This window comes from Mauremys reevesii, linkage group 25, assembly GCF_016161935.1.
Source record: "Mauremys reevesii isolate NIE-2019 linkage group 25, ASM1616193v1, whole genome shotgun sequence".
NCBI classification, from domain to species: domain Eukaryota; kingdom Metazoa; phylum Chordata; order Testudines; family Geoemydidae; genus Mauremys; species Mauremys reevesii.
This window is the reverse complement of record NC_052647.1, coordinates 11,712,898-11,728,820: the sequence shown is the minus strand read 5'-3', so window position 1 is coordinate 11,728,820 and position 15,923 is coordinate 11,712,898. Positions and strand designations below refer to the sequence as shown.

At 55.4% G+C, this 15,923-nt stretch overlaps 1 protein-coding gene across 2 annotated transcripts; it reads left to right on the top strand.

Annotated features, from left to right (window-relative positions):
* The first annotated feature begins 5,304 nt into the window (after positions 1 to 5,304).
* On the top strand, positions 5,305 to 15,697 carry LOC120391124 (tetraspanin-1-like). 2 transcript variants are annotated; one of them, XM_039514483.1, is made up of 8 exons: positions 5,305 to 5,391; positions 7,485 to 7,551; positions 7,767 to 7,973; positions 10,611 to 10,685; positions 11,884 to 11,991; positions 12,586 to 12,726; positions 13,319 to 13,402; positions 14,717 to 15,697. In XM_039514483.1, exons 2-8 carry the CDS (start codon positions 7,495 to 7,497, stop codon positions 14,771 to 14,773), a joined length of 729 nt encoding a protein of 242 aa, XP_039370417.1. In that variant the 5' UTR covers positions 5,305 to 5,391; positions 7,485 to 7,494; the 3' UTR covers positions 14,774 to 15,697. The 2 variants fall into 2 exon arrangements, with proteins under 2 accessions (XP_039370417.1, XP_039370418.1); XM_039514484.1 differs by lacking the exon at positions 5,305 to 5,391 and having other exon boundaries at positions 7,426 to 7,551.
* The last annotated feature ends 226 nt before the right edge of the window (positions 15,698 to 15,923 follow it).

Below are 15,923 nucleotides of genomic sequence, written 5' to 3'. Positions count from 1 at the left end.
GGGACAGACCGACCGACTGGGGGGTGCCTGGGGACAGACAGACAGACAGACCGAGGGGTATTTGGGGACAGACAGACAGACAGACTGAGGGGGTGTATGGGGACAGACAGACAGACAGAGAGACCGAGGGGTATTTGGGGACAGACAGACCGACCGACCGACTGAGGGGTGTCTGGGGACAGAGACAGACCGAGGGGTGTCTGGGGACAGGCAGACAGACAGACAGACTGAGGGGTATTTGGGGACAGACAGACAGACCGAGGGGTGTATGGGGATAGACAGACCGACCGACCGAGGGGTGTCTGGGAACAGACAGACAGACCGAGGGGTGTCTGGGGACAGGCAGACAGACTGAGGGGGTGTCTGGGGACAGAGCAACCGACCGACCGAGGGGTGTCTGGGGATGGGGGGATCTATCTGAAGAGCTCTGGGAAGCTCGTCTCTTTCCCCACCAGCAGTTGGTGCAATCCAAGGCCCCCAGCCCCGTCTCTCTGGAGGGGTCGGTCGATTCCTTTCCTGCACTGCAATGAAATCCAGCCCTTCGGCCGCGCTCCGCATGAGCATCCGGCAGTCACGGGTCACCTCTGACAACTCTCGCCGTGCCCTCCCTGGGCCTCGGCTTCCCCAGCTGTAAAGCGGGAATAAGAATCCTTTCTCCCACCTTTCATCTGTTCAGACTGACTCCCTCTCTGTGGCTGCGCAGCGCCCGGCGCGACGGGGCCCTGATCTCGGCTGGGTCTGGGCAGCGCCCGGCGCGACGGGGCCCTGATCTTGGTCGGGGTCTGGGCAGCGCCCGGCGCGACGGGGCCCTGATCTCGGTCGGGGTCTGGGCAGCGCCCGGCGTGACGGGGCCCTGGTCTTGGCTGGGGTCTGGGCGGCGCCCGGCCCAATGGGGCCCTGATCTGGGGCAGGGTCTGGGCAGCGCCCAGCGCGACGGGGCCCTGATCTCTTCTGGGGTCTGGGCAGCGCCCGGCCCGACGGGGCCCCGATCTCGGCTGGGGTCTGGGCAGCGCCCGGCGCGACGGGGCCCTGATCTCGGCCGGGGTCTCAGCCAGGTCCTAGTGGCGTTACCATAACACAGATAATAATAGGTGGGGTTTTCCAAAGCTCCTCTACCCAAGTCCCATAGACTCCGGGTAACTCCCCTGAATGCCTGCGCCCCCCGCGGGCTCGAGGGAGCCCCACGCCCCGTTCCCCTGGGCCGACGTCCGGCCGGGCCCAGGGCCCCACGGACAGCCCTGCCCTCGCCTCGGGAAGCGAAGCGTTAACGCTGCGGCCGGGTGTACATGTATTCCCCTCCCCCCGCCCGGCTGGGAGTTCAGGCGGGAGCAGGTGGGGCGGGCGATGAAGTCCCAGAAGCAGGCGCAACCCCAGCGCAGAGAGCGGAGCTTGAACCACGGAGCCGCAGCTCACTGTGTGCGGCAGGTGGGGAGCCACACCCTGTGGGTAGGAGACACACACCCGCACGCACACGCACACTCACCCGCACACACACACCCCTGCACACACACACACTCACCCGCACACATCCGCACACACACACACACTCACCCGCACACACACTCGCGCACACACACACTCACCCCTGCACACACGCACACTCACCCACACACACCCGCACACACACACACACTCACCCACACACTCACGCGCACACACACACACACCCCTGCACACACACACCCGCACACACCCCTGCACACACGCACACTCACCCGCACACACACCCCCCTGCACACGCGCACACGCACACACACACACAGAGCAAACTTCCCAGCCCCCGCTCCAAGAGGTAAGAGCTTTCTGCATGGCCAATACCTGCGTTTCTCTTGCTTGTGTAGCCAGCTCCTCCGCTGTAGCTTGGGGAAATCGGGGGAGTGGTGCCCGTCTCACGCCAGCCGAGGATTTGGCTCTGGGAGATCCAGGCCTGGGACGGCGTCGCTTGGCTCATCCCGTCTGGATTGTCCCGCCCAAGGGACGAGGGTCTGGAGGGCCTGGGCTCCGAGGGGCTGGCGGGGGCCGATGGCGCTTCGTGTCCCGCCCGGGCGCTGGGCTGAAGAGCGTGTCAGGGTCCAAGCCAGCCCCATGGTGCTGCTGCCCGTTCTCCCCTCCAGTCGCCAGCCCGCAAGGGCAGCGCCCGGATTCCGGCCTCCCGCGGCTCTGACTCTGGAGTTGCTCCCCCGAAGCCGGCGGATTCGGGAGGGGGCGAAGCTGGCTGGGAGGGGGCATCCGGCCCCGCTGCTGCGACTGGCGAGGAGGGCAGAGTCCAGGCTGGCTGGCAGCGATGCCCAGGTCTGGCTCGCGGGTACGCCTGTGTGCTGAGGGCCTGCTCTAAGTGGTTTCTATCCCCCCGCCCCCCTTCGTTCCAGTCCAGGCGGGCACCTTCCATTAGCGCTAATGGCAGGAAGGCACCGGCAGGCCCGGGAGCTCTGCAAACCCACCGTGGGAGGGAGGGAGGGAGGCCTTGCACCCAGATCTGCAGCTGGTGTCACTCCATTGCCTGCAACGCAGCCGGTTTACCCCCGCTGGGGTCCCGGCAGCTCGTGGTTCGATCCAGCGCCCCTGACACATCAGACCCTTTCCAGCTCGGTTCTGCCCACCCTGGTTTTTACCCCCGAGGCGGGTTGGACGGAAGGGGGGTTCTCGTCACTCCGGGAACTCTTGCCCCAGCTGCTCCCTCCTCCCAGGGAGACGTGATCTGACGATCACGACCTAATCGGGCTTCCCAGCGCAAGTGGCTGGTGAAACACCGAGGCCAGGACCCTCTGGTGGGCTTCTGAATCATACCAGAAGCCAAATGTGTGTATGTGTGTGTGTGTGCACGTGTGCATGTGTGTGTGCGTGTGCATGTGTGTGCGTGTGTGTGAATGTGTGTATGTGCATGCATGTGTGCAGGCATGTGTGTGCATGTGTGTGTGTGTGTGTGTGCATGTGTGCATGTGTGTGCGTGTGTGTGCATGTGTGTGAATGTGTGTATGTGCATGCATGTGTGCAGGCGTGTGTGTGTGTGCAGCCGTGTGTGTGTGTGTGCAGGCATGTGTGTGTGCATGTGTGTGTGTGTGTGCGGGCAGGTGTGTGCGTGTGCGTGTGTGTGTGCAGGCATGTGTGCGCCTGTGTGTGTGTGCGGGCAGGTGTGCATGTGTGTGTGCAGGCAGGGGTGTGTGTGTGCAGGCGTGTGTGTGCAGGTGTGTGCAGGGCTGTGTGTGTGCAGGGCTGTGTGTGTGTGTGTACACAATGTGCTGCGGTCCCTCACCAAAGGCTCTCAAGCAAAGTGAGCTGTCATGGGATAAGAGGGAAGCTGCTCTCATGGATTGGAAACTGGTTACAAGACAGGAAACAAAGGGCAGGAATAACTGGTCAGTTTTCAGACTGGAGAGAGGTAAATAGTGGGGTCCCCCAGGGTCTGTACTGGGCCCAGTCCTAGTCAACATTCATAAATGGTCTGGAGAAAGGGGTAAACAGTGAGGTGGCAACATTTGCAGATGATACAAAACTACTCAAGATAGTTAAGTCCCAGGCAGACTGCGAAGAGCTGCAAAGGGATCTCACAAATCTGGGTGACTGGGCAACACAATGGCAGATGAAATTCAGTGTTGATACATGCAAAGTGATGCACATTGGAAAACATCATCATGAAATGATGGGGTCTAAATTAGCTGTTATCACTCGAGAGAGATCTTGGCATCCTTGTGGAGAGTTCTCTGAAAACAGCCACTCAATGTGCAGCAGAGTCAAAAAAGCAAGCAGAATGTTGGGAATCATTAAGAAAGGGAGAGATAATAAGACAGAAAATATCATGTTGCCTCTATATAAATCCATGGGACGCCCACATCTTGAATACTGCGCGCAGATGTGGTCGCCCCGTCTCAAAAAACATATATTGGAATTGGAAAAGGTTCAGAAAAGGGCAACAAAAATGATTTGGGGGATGGAGCGGCCGCTGTATGAGGAGAGATTAATAAGACTGGGACTTTTCAGCTTGGAAAAGAAACGACTAAGGGGGATATGCTAGAGGTCTATGAAATCATGACTGGTGTGGAGAAAGTAAACAAGTGTTATTTACTCCTCATAACACAAGAACTAGGGGTCACCCAATGAAATTAATAGGCAGCAGGTTTAAAGCAAACACAAGGAAGTATTTCTTCACACAGCGCACAGTGAACCTGTGGAACTCCTTGCCACAGGATGTTGTGAAGGCCAAGACTAGAACAGGGTTAAAAAAAACAACTAGAGAAGTTCACGGAGGCCAGGTCCATCAATGGCTCTTAGCCAGGCTGGGCAGGGAGGGTGTCCCTGGCCTCTGTTTGCCAGAAGCTGGTAATGAGCCACAGGGGATGATTCCCTGTTCTGTTCATTCCCTCTGGGGCACCAGACACTGACCACTGTTGGTAGACAGGACACTGGGCTAGATGGACCTTTGGTCTGACCCAGTCTGTCTGTTTTTATGTTATCAACAGAGGGGCCAGTGCTTTCTGGTGGGGTGTGTGGGGCAGGAGAGCAAAGGGTGAAACTGCAACATCGGCAGGAGATTTCCTGAAAACCTGAAATCTGACCCGGTTTGCGAAAATGCTGGGTCTCTATAGATGTGTAGTTCCCAACATGCAGCTCTGCCAGTGCCCCTCACTCCCGACCCGCAGCCCCCTAGTATCCCAGCCCTGGGCTCCCCACCCCCAGCTCTGCCGGTGCCCCTGACTCCTGACCCCCAGCCCCCTGCTAGCCCAGCCCTGGGCTCCCCCCCGCACCTCAAGCTCTGCTGGTGCCCCTCACTCCAGAGCCACAGCCCCCTGCTATCCCAGCCCCAGGCTCCTTGCCTAGCTTTGCCTGTGGCCTCACTCCTGACACTCTAGCACTGTGGACAATAGATTTATCCTTACCCCCCCACAGTGAGGGTTATCCCCATTTCACAGATGGGGAAACTGAGGCACGGGGCAGGCATGACTTGCCTGCGTTTCTGTGCCTGCTTTGAACGCAAGTCTCACCAGCGGAGCGCTGGGCTCCTGCTGCAGATGGAGCTTCAGCGCCAGCCATCAGCACCCACGTGTCTCTGTCAATGCCCCTCAGCTCCGGCCCTCGGCCCCCTGCCGTCCCGGCGCTGCAGACCACACACAAGACAGGGAGTCAGGCTGACCCTGCTGGACAGGTTTCAGTGCCCCGCCCTGGGGCTCCTGAGCTCTCCTAGCGGGAGGCTGCCGCTAGCGGAACCCCCAGGATACAGGGGTGCGGGCGGTTCCCAGCCAATTGGCTGCTGCCAGGCAACAGCCTCAGCTGCAGGGAAACAAGGGGCCAGGAGAAGATGCTGCAGAGGTGGCCTTAGGGAGCAGCGGTGCGGGGAGGAGCTGTCCCATCGCTGGCTGCTGGGAGACGGGCGAGGCCCTGCTCCAGGCTGAGCCGGCCAGTCCTTGGCGGGAGCCGTGCGCCGGGTGGATGCTGGATGTGATGAGGCTGCAAGGCTCAGCAGCCCCTGCTCCCAGGCTCACCCTGACTCAGTACCCACAGCCTGGGCTGGGCTGGCACGGCCCCCAACGGCTTGGGCTGGATGGGAGGGAAGGCTGAGCACCGTCACCCTGAGCCCTCCCCACCCCCTCTTCCCGGCTCAGTGACTTGCTTCTCCAGGCCCAGCCCCCCCGTCTATAGCTTCCACATTTCGGGGTGGGGGGGGCACCGCTTGGGAACCGGCCCGGCTCCTGAAGCAGCGAGGAGCTACCGAGCAAAGGTCCTTGCTGGCCCCAGCCCGGGGCACCCGTGACGTGAGCCCAGTGCCAAGGAGCCATGGCGGGAGGAGGGGCCCGACTGTCTCACCGCGGCCGAACGAGACCCCGCGGCCGAAGCCAAAGCTGGACAATTCAGACTGGAAAGAAGGGGCAGATTTTGAACTGGGGGTGGGGAGGAATTAGCCATTGGAGCAGCTGCCCCACAGGGCCAGGGCAGATTCTCCATCATGTGCCCGCTGTCAGTCAAGACAGGACGTCCTTCCAAATCTAGCACAGCCGGACGTGAGGGGCTTGAGGCAGGCATTGCTGGGTGAGTTTCTAGGCCTGCGCGCCAGAGGGGGTCAGAGGGAGCATGGGCCAGTGCCCAGAGCAGGAGACTCACAGACTAGGGTTCTAGTACCCACGCAGCACCTGGCCTGGCACGGCCCTGCCTCAGTTTCCCCAGCTGGCTAATGAGATTAGCCTCATTTTGCGGAGCGCTTCGCGACCTACGACAGAGGAAGCTACATAAGAGTGAGGTATTGGTCTCAATTGTCCCATCTGGCTTTAAAACCCAGCAGCCGCCTTTATGGTGCTTTACTCCTGCTCCGGGGGGAAAGCGAATCCCTCTCTGCTTTTTACTGCGGTCGCGCATTCGGTGGTGGGTTAACGTTCTGAGCCTATTACAGACATGAGCAGCTCGTGTGATCCGTGTTCACGGCTTCCTAGATCCCCAGGCCAGAAAGGACCATTGCGATCTTCTGGTCTGACCTCCTGGAGAACACAGGCCCTGGGGATTCCCTCCATCCGTTCAGACCTGAGACAAAGACCCACCCTGATCTAAAAACTGCCAGTGCTTACAATCCCGGGGAAGGCTGGTCCGGTGGGTAATTACTCTCCCCAGTACAAATTTGCGCCTTACTGCCAGTCAGAACTGGTCTAGCTTCAACTTCCAGCCATTGGCTTTTGTTAGATTGAAGAGCTCCCTGTAGTCACTGACCGAGTCACTGCTGTCAGCTGGTAAGGTCCTCGGGGGATGATGTTCTAGACAGTTATGAGCCCTGGCTGTAAGCGATGTCAGTGTTTGACAATTGAGGGACTATTTATGAAAACGTCTGACCGCCAGGTACTCATCTTTTATAGATTCCTTGTAAATTGGAAGCTGCATACAAGGTGTGATTACACTGCAACCTGGCCAGGGGGGAAAAGTTATTTCATATCCGCGTCTGGAACGCGGCTGAGCCGCACCGTTCAGAAATCGTCACTGTGGCCTTTCGAAAATCATGAGCTGTTGTTTTTCGTTTAAGCAGTTCTCTGGGGATCTGTTTCTTTGCCTTCCGTTTGTTGAGTCTTTGGGGGTCACACCTGCAAGCTTCTCGCTGCAGCCGGGAGAGCTAGAAATCTGTTTTCTTTTTTTTTAAATGAAAACTGTGAGGCTCATAAAATCACCTGACTCCAGCAGCTGAGGCTTTAAGAAAAACCCCAAATATAGTGAGAGATGGCAACACTATAAAGAGTGGGGAAAAAACACATCTCTGTCCCCTGTGTGGTCAGCTTCACCCCCAATCACCCTTCTTATCTCAGGCGGCTTGGACAAGTCTGGGCCTGAGAAGGCTTTGCAGGGTCGGAGCAATAACCGTATTTATTGTGTGTATTACGGTAGTGCCTAGAGACTCACGCCGAGACGGGGGGGCCCCCTGTAGTGCCAGGCGCTGCACAGCCCCCCACCCCCCCAACTGAGCGGGGCCATGCTGACCCCCCGTCTTTACTGCCCCCCTTCTCCTTTCCACGTAGGTGCTGGAAGATGGGCTGCTTCTCATTCCTGAAGCTGATGATGTTTGTGTTCAACGGCGTTATATTTGTGAGTAGGCAAAGCCCTGGCTGGTGGGCTGGGGGCTCTGATCCAGGGTGGAAGGGGAGGAGAAGGCCCCTGCAGGCTGGGGGTAACCCTGGGAGCTGCAGTGCAGCTGGAGAACGGAGCCTTGCGCAGAACGTGGCCCCGTACGGCCCTTTTCCACGGTGGGGAATGAAGGGAGGCCGCTCGCTGCTCACCAGCCTCTCTCCTCTCCCCCCCAGCTGAGCGGGTTGGCCGTGCTGGGCATTGGCATCTGGGTGAAGGTGGATGGAGGCTCCTTTGTGCAGATCCTGGGGGCCGCCGCGCCCCAGCTGATGCAGCTGATCAACGTGGGGTACCTGTGCATCGCCGTCGGCACCTTCCTGCTGCTCATGGGGTTCCTGGGCTGCTGCGGGGCCATGAAGGAGAGCAAGTGCATGCTGCTGCTGGTAGGGCTGCAGGACAACGGGGGGGTTGGCGGCTAACGGACAGAGCACTGGCCTGGGATCCAGGGGTCTCCGGGCCCTCAGGCCAGCCAGCTCCCCTCTGTGCTTCATTCTCCCCAGTACGCAGCGGGGATAACAGCCAGACCTGCCTTTGCGCACCACGTGCTCCTGGGCAGAAGGGTTGTTAAGGGGGTTGGCTAGGACACGGGACATTTTGTTTCCGATTCTGGCTTTGTCCCAGACTCCGAGTGACCTTGGGCACAGCGCCGCTGCGTGCCTCAGTTTCCCTTACCTACAATGGGGACGTAGGTCGTGGCAACTTCTGCCAAACCAGTTCCGTCTTTGTCGGGCTCCTGGGCGAGGGTGGGCAGGAGGAGGGGCAGGACCTTGGGAGCCAGGATCCAAAGCCCGGGGTTTGAGTCTTGAGTCAAGCCGAGGGGCAGATCCAGAGATGGAGTCCAGGCCAAGGGCCAGCGCCCGGTATCAGCGCTGGGGTTCCAGGGGTTGGGTGAGAGACAGGTTGGTGCCAAGGTCAATACCGGTTGTACAGAGGCAGAGAAGCAGAACCGTCACATTGTTATCCTCTGGGTGCTTCCTGGGACGCCCAGGGGCTTACGGAGGATCAAGGAGCCGATCAGGGATTGTTAAACCAACGGTCAGCTGGCTTTCTCGGGGCAGACCGGCCAATGGTGCGCACCCTGTGGGGCTTGCAGATTGCCAGGTAGACAGCATGAGGCGGTGGCTGGCTGATCACTCTGCAGGCCTGGGTTTGAGTCCCACCGTGGAAACCGGTGAGATATTTCCCACAAAATGATTTTTCCAGTTCATCCACCAGCTCTGCCCCACCCCTGCCATCTCTCCCGGTTGGGAGGTGGGAACATTTCCCTTTCAAGGTTTTTTTGGACATTTTCACCCCCAAAATTCCCACTGCTGTTGGAAATGTGCAGGGTTTTGCCCAAAACACTGCACCCCTGAAAGCCGGTGCGGGGAGGGAGAATTGGTTTTCAGCAACCGGTGTTTTGTGGCTTGGAGAAATGTCAGGTTTTGATAGAAAAATACCAGAACTTTTTGTGGGAAGGAGGTGGATGAAAACCTGAAATATTTCTAAGAAACATTTGATGAAAATGTACAAAATTTTGTCAAAATTTCCAGGGGGGGGATATAATTTCCCAGCTAGCTCTGAGCTCAGACTCTTCCAAAAGTCGGTATCTCCGTAGCTAACACCAGACCACTCACTGTCTCCCCTCGGGGCTGGAACCCAGATTTACAAGGTAGTTCAGATGCAGATTCCTAGATCCTCCAGCCCGACCTCCTGTATAACACAGGCCCATCGACCTTTCCCGACTCAGTTCCTGTTTGAGCGAGAGCAGATCTTTTAGAAAAACATCCTGTCTTGATTTGAACGCTGCCAGCGACGGCGAAGCTGCCCCAGCCCTTTGGAACTTGTTGGAATGGTTAATTACCCTCCCGGTTAATAACCTGCACCTTATTTCCAGTCTGAATGAGTCTAGCTTCGACTTCCAGCCGCTGGACCTTGTTAGACCTTTGGCAGCCGGACTGCTGAGCCCTTTAATAAAACAGGCACTTACTGGAATGTAGAAAGTGCCTCAGTGAGTTGGGTGCCTAATTCCCATTGGCTCTGCATCTTCAGTGCCTCAATACCCAAATCTGGCCCTTGGCCGCTGTCAGGGTTCCCTCCCCACTCTGAGCTCTGGGGTACAGATGTGGGGACCCACATGAAAGACCCCCTAAGCTTATATTCCACCAGCTTAGGTTAAAAACTTCCCCAAGGCACAAATTCCTTACCCTGGGATGGTATCGCTGCCACCACCAAGTGAGTTAGACAAAGATTCAGGCAAAGGACCACTTGGAGTTCCTGTTCCCCCAAAATATCCCCCCAAGCCCCTTCACCCCCTTTTCTGGGGAGCCTTGAGAGCAAACAAGGTGAGCACAGACCAGCCCCTTGGGGTTTTTACGACACTAAAAACCAATCAGCTTCTTAAAAGCAGAACTTTATTATAAAGAAAAAGTAAAAGAAGCACCTCTGTAAAATGAGGATGGAAGGTAATTTTACAGGGTAATCAGATTCAAAACACAGAGGATTCCCCTCTAGGCAAAACTTTAAAGTTACAAAAAAAAACCCAAAACAAACCAGGAATAAACCTCCCTCTTAGCCTAGGGAAAATTCACAAGCTAAAACAAAAGATAATCTAACGCATTTCCTTGCTATTACTTACAATTTGTAACCATACATGCTTAGTTCAGGTCTGGCTTTCAGAGATGTATTTTCCCTGCCCTGGTTCCTCGCTGTCCCGGAGAGAACAAACAGAGCACAAAACAAAAACTTTCCCCCACCGATTTGAAAGTATCTTCTCCCCTTTTGGTCAGGTGCCACGCAGGTTATTTGAGCTTTACAGGTGAAGGAGGGATTTGATGCCACCCTGAGCTGTGTGTTCATGACAGCCACGTAGGTCCGTTGCTGACGTGACCACCCGCGAGCCGCCACACCTGGTACTGGCAGAAGTAGCAGCTCTTGCCTGAAGCCCCTTTGCTCCAGCCCCCGGGGATGGCTCTTGCAAAGGGGGAGGTCTCTGTGCTGGGCACGGGCGGCTTTTGATCTTGGTCTCTCTCTGTCTCCAGTTCTTTGTCATTATCCTGATTCTCTTCATCGCGGAGGTCGCGGGGGCCGTCGTAGTCCTCGCCTTCTCTTCCGTGGTAAGTTAAAGGCTGGGCTTTGAGAACATCCGAGCTGCCAGCCTGGGGCAGACCGGAGCCCATCCGGCCCAGGATCCTGTCTCCACCACTGCCCAGGGAGTGTACAGAACAGAGCAGTTCGCTGAGCCGCCGCTGTCTTCCACTCCCGGCATCTGGCGTTGAGTCAGAGCCCCACGGGCTGGGAGCTGTTCGACTGCTCTCCTCCGCCTCGAAAACAGGACCCAGGGGGATTCTGCTAAGGGAGGTGGAAAGTCCCAGGAGTCAGGATTCCTGGGTTCTCTCCTGCAGCACCCCTGGGGCCCTGGCCTAGGCGTGTCTCCCTAGATGTTGTAAATAACCATGTAAATAACAAGGCCTTGTACTCACTGAGCCTAGAGGCAGCTGAGTGAGCCACTGAACAGAAATTGTTTTAAATATTGTTTTGGGTTTGGGTGGGTTTTTTTTACCCTTTTGGGGTTTGTTTAGGTTTTTTTTGTTAAATTTAATTAAACGTAGAAATGAAATGTTTTGACTTTTTAGAAGACACCCCCCCACTCTTTTTTTTTTGGCTGAAACTATGCAGCAAATTCAACCAAAACTGCATTTTTGGCCAATAAGCATCTCCCCCGCCCCCAATAATAATTTGTCCCGCTCCAATCCCAATGACTTTTCCCTGGGTCAACATTTAAAACCCCTGTCAAAACACAAGATCAAGGGGACACTGACTGGAATCGAAAGGTGGCAACCTCAAGATTGATTGATAGAAATATGTTTTCACACAACGTGCTATTGGTCTGCGGAACTCTCTGCCACTGGATGGTGCTTAGGCTGAGAACATAGCAAAATTCAGAGAGGGGTTGGATGATTACATGCCTCCGAGCAGCAGAGTTGTGATAGTTAATGCAAATAAAGGGTGCTGGGAAGGAAATTGATCTTATACCTTCCTCTGAAGGGTGTGACTTTGGCCACTGTCAGAGATGGGATATTGTGTTAGATGGACCATGGGTCTGATCCAGGCTGGCCGTCCCTGAGTTAAAGAGAAGATAAAGTTATAACACTAGTCTGCCCGTGTGTCTCCCGAGGGCTGGTGTGGTCATTTAAAAGCCTGGCTCATTGCACTGGGAGTTGTTTTGTTGGTCTGCAAAACTCAATAAAGGAAGAACCAAACAGCTCCCGAAAGACAAGGTGGTGCCAATCTGTGCATGTCTCTGGGTTCCAGGCTGATATATTCATTGAGCACCTGAAAAACTGGGCTGTGAAAACCCTACGAGAGGATTACGGGAGGCGGGATGATGTGACTGCAATCTGGGACACAACCATGAAGGAGGTGAGCAGCGCGCATTTCGGCATTCCCCCCGGAAGAGATGGATTTGGCCAGCCGATGCACGGGGGGCAGGGGGAATTCCACCAGCAGTGTGTGGGGGTGGAGGGGAGAGGAAGCTCCATGCTGGAAGGCCCTGATTCAGCAAAGCCCATTAGCACACATCTCACTCCAGTGGGACTTGAGCACATGGTTGAAGTTAAGCACCTGCAGAGGCACCTCTTGCATCACTCCTAGGGGTGTGGCTGGAGGGCTTTTGTGCTCTGGATAGTCTAAGCTGGCCCATTGGGGAGCTGGAAGGATCATTAGCTGCATTTTCCAGATGGGGGAAACTGAGGCACAGAATCTTGCCCCGGGTCACCCAGGGACTGTACAGCTGAGCTAGGAACTGAATGTAGATCTCCTGCGTCCCAGCCAAGCTAAATGCAAAGCCACCCGCTCCCGTTAGCGATCCAGCCTCTGTGATTCACTCTCTGGGCAGGGCAAGGGTTTTACAACACTGCCTGTGTGAACAGCCGCATCCTCCCAGCAGTCAAACCATCCTGGCCGTGAATCTAAACCGTGGCTGCGGCTGTAAACCAGCTGGCGTTCTCGTTCTAGCTGAAGTGCTGTGGCTTCAACAACTACAAGGACTTCAACAGCTCCTACTTCTACCAAACTCACAGCCAGACTTATCCCACGGGCTGCTGCCTGCCGCCCAAGCATGAATGCCTGGAATCTGAACTGGACAGCACCAAGCAGGTAAGGAAGAGAGCTTAGCAAGGTATTTGCCATAGGAGTGGCGCTGACATACGCGGTCTTCCAAATTCTTCTTTTTTTAGCGTTCTGAGCAAGTTTTCAGTCTTGGGAAGAAATTCTGTGTTCTTCGTTTTGGGTTAGCAAGACTCTGGGTAGAGTTTGCTGTCTGCCTCGGGCTCTGATTTGTCAGTTCTTGAGGCAGAGTTGCTCCCGGGAAAACTGGTTGGATTGAGATTCCAAGACAAAGGAATTGCCCTGCTTGCTGTCTGGTCACCTCTATGAACTCTTCTGCTGGGAGATGCTGCATCTCCACTAGGAGAATTTGCTGATAAAGCTGCATAGCTCTATCAGCCAACCCCGTCTAGTATAGACCTGGCCTAAGAAGAAACTTTCCCCAGGACAGTTTGTGGAACTGCCGTTGGTTTTTCACACCAACAGAGCATCTGGCCCTAGGTTTGATATTATAATCTCATCCCTGGTTAGCGAGCTGCTATGGGCCGTTGTGGGGAGAGGCTGCCACTAGTGCCGAGAGGAGATGCACTGGCCCCATCACCAGGACCCGCTGTTGCATCTGTGATTCTCTTTCCCTTCCCAGGGCTGCTTGCATGAGTTCCAGACCTTCCTGAGCAGGAATGGGAGGATCGTTGGAGGGGTGGCGTTAGGAATCGGTGTGCTTGAGGTACGCTTGACGCTTTTGTGGCATACTCATGGGCTAGGATTCATGAGAACTGGCTCTGCTACTGCCTTGCTGGGTAACCTCTGGCAGGTAACTCCCCACACCATCACTCACCCCTGCTCTGTGCCTTGGTTTCCCCATCACTGTAAAATGGGGGACAGTCATCTTTCCTTGGATCGTGCCCCTCGGCATCTTGGCTTGAAAAGTTTGGCGGTGTCAGAGCTCAGGCGTGACGTTGAGAAGCCGGGGATATGGCGGGATAGGCGTGAGAGGCATTGGAATAGCTGTTCGGGGAGTGGAGTTTAAACAGCCCCCAGCGTCACACCAGGAGTGAATGGCTGTAATAGCTTGTGGGCCACTCCCATGAACTATGAGCCGAGGGCTGGAGAAATGCCGTCCTTGCAGTACGTTCACACTGCACCCTGAGCTCTGACTGCAGTTTGAGCCCAAACCTTGCTTCCGTCCAAGCACACATCAGTGTGACTTGGGTCGGCAACCGCTCAGGGCCGGGTCCCAGCACCCTGCTAAGGGGGGTGGTTCTGAGCCCGAGTCCTGCTGAGGCTCGGGTCTGAGCCCTGTCACTTTGCAGTGTGGACACAGCGCAAGCCACAAACCTGAGTCAGAAGGTCAGCGGAGCGCAGTGTGGACGTGTCAGCCCGGCTGTGAGACCCGGGTCTAGCCACTGTAAACCCAGCTCGGAGGCTCAAGTGCAGGCGCGGAAAGAGGCCACAAGTCCAGGCCCTGCAGCCCCGGGTTTACAGTGCAGTGCGGACGCGGGGGATTCTCTGGCCTGTTCTACAGGATGTCAGACTAGAAGATCTAATGATCTATTACAGGGTGGCCAACCTGAGCCTGAGAAGGAGCCAGAATTTACCCATGTACGTTGCCAAAGAGCCACAGTAATAGTCAGCAGCCCCCCATCAGCTCCCCCCGCCTCCCGCCCACCGGCAGCCCCGCCGATCAGCGCCTCCCCCTCCCTCCCCGCACCTCCCGATCAGCTGTTTCGTGGGGTGCAGGAGGCTCTGGGGGGAGGAGCGAGGGCAGGGCAGGCTCAGGGGAGGGGAGTGGGAAGGGGTTGAGTGGGGGCAGGCCCTGTGGCAGAGCCAGGGGCTGAGCAGTGAGCACCCCCGACCCACTGGAAAGTTGGCGCCTGTAGCTCCAGCCCCGGAGTCGGTGCCTGTACAAGGAGCCGCATATTAACCTCTGAAGAGCCGCACGTGGCTCCGGAGCCGCGGGTTGGCCACCCCTGATCTATTATGATCTGAAAATCTATGAACTCTTTGTAAATGTCTCCCTCTTTGTTCCCTTGGTTCCCAGCTGGCAGCAATGGCCGTTTCCCTGGTTCTGTATTGTCAGATCGGGACAAACGGCTGAAAAACGAGATTTCCACCGGAAACACAAAACGCCTCTCCTGCCGTCCATAACGCCTCCTGCCTTTGCCTCTTCCTGATGTTCACTGCGAGAGAAACCTAACTTTTCTTATTCATAACTAATCACTGATATTTCCTGTTAATCTGTAATAGCACTGAGCAATCAGATGGGTACGACGCCACTGAGACTACAGTGAAAATTGGGATGGTATCTTTTCCATGCTATTTTTTGTGTATGTTTCAATGATAAATTCAATCTGATTTGATTTTCTTGTGTGCTCAACAAGAAATTAGCTTAAAGGTGGCAGTCTAAACATCTAAAAGCAGAGAATGAAACCAACATGCCCCCTACCACGTGTTATTGTAGACCTTACCCAAAACACGCACTGACTGAGGATCATTTATGTAGCTCTTACAGTACTTCCTTTCATTTGTCACATGCTTTGAGCAGTGACACAGTGAGCCATGTTGACGTTTTAACGTACTCTCATTGCGTCTGAGTTGCAATGAAAAGGGCAGGTCACCCCTTTCAGAGTGACTGATTCAGGCTTTCTGCAAACTCAGGCAGATGTCACTGCATCGGTTACTTCACATTTTGAAGGTTTTCTTTGCAGCCATAACAGCTAGAGACTGGCTCCCTCCCCACTTCTTTTAATGAAAGCAGAGACTTGGGGGAATAATTCTGAATTCCATTCATCCCTCTGTGCTCACTACAGCTTTAAACATGCCTGACAATCTGAGAAACACTTCAACGATGCACCTTTACTGATGTAGCACATCACAAACTTGAATTCTAATGAAATATTTCATCTCCCTTTTTCCTCCCCCCTTGTGTGTGTTTGGAAAAGATCAAGTCAACAATGTGTCATTGGTTTTCTGCATCCGACCATGTTTTTTCTGCCAAAGTCTTGTATTTGTATAAATTAAATATCCCTGATCTTTCTATGCAGACGTTGTCAGCTTGGCTATTGCGAGTGGCTGTTTGAAAGTGACGGGGTTCTGGGAAGAGCAGAGCTGGGTTTTGGAGGGGAAAAAAGAAGATTTCCCTTTGCTCATTTTGGAGTGAAATTCACCCTTGGGATTATGGACGCACACGATCTTAAATTCCCCAGGGGTGACTCTTATCCTTCTGGAATTCAATTGTCTGATTAATT

Coding starts and splice junctions, on each gene's coding strand:
- LOC120391124 (XM_039514483.1), top strand. CDS start 7,495: ATGGGCTGCTTCTCATTCCTGAAGCTGATGATGTTTGTGTTCAACGGC. Junction 7,552..7,766: donor TGTTCAACGGCGTTATATTT/GTGAGTAGGCAA, acceptor TCTCCCCCCCAG/CTGAGCGGGTTGGCCGTGCT. Junction 13,403..14,716: donor TAGGAATCGGTGTGCTTGAG/GTACGCTTGACG, acceptor CTTGGTTCCCAG/CTGGCAGCAATGGCCGTTTC.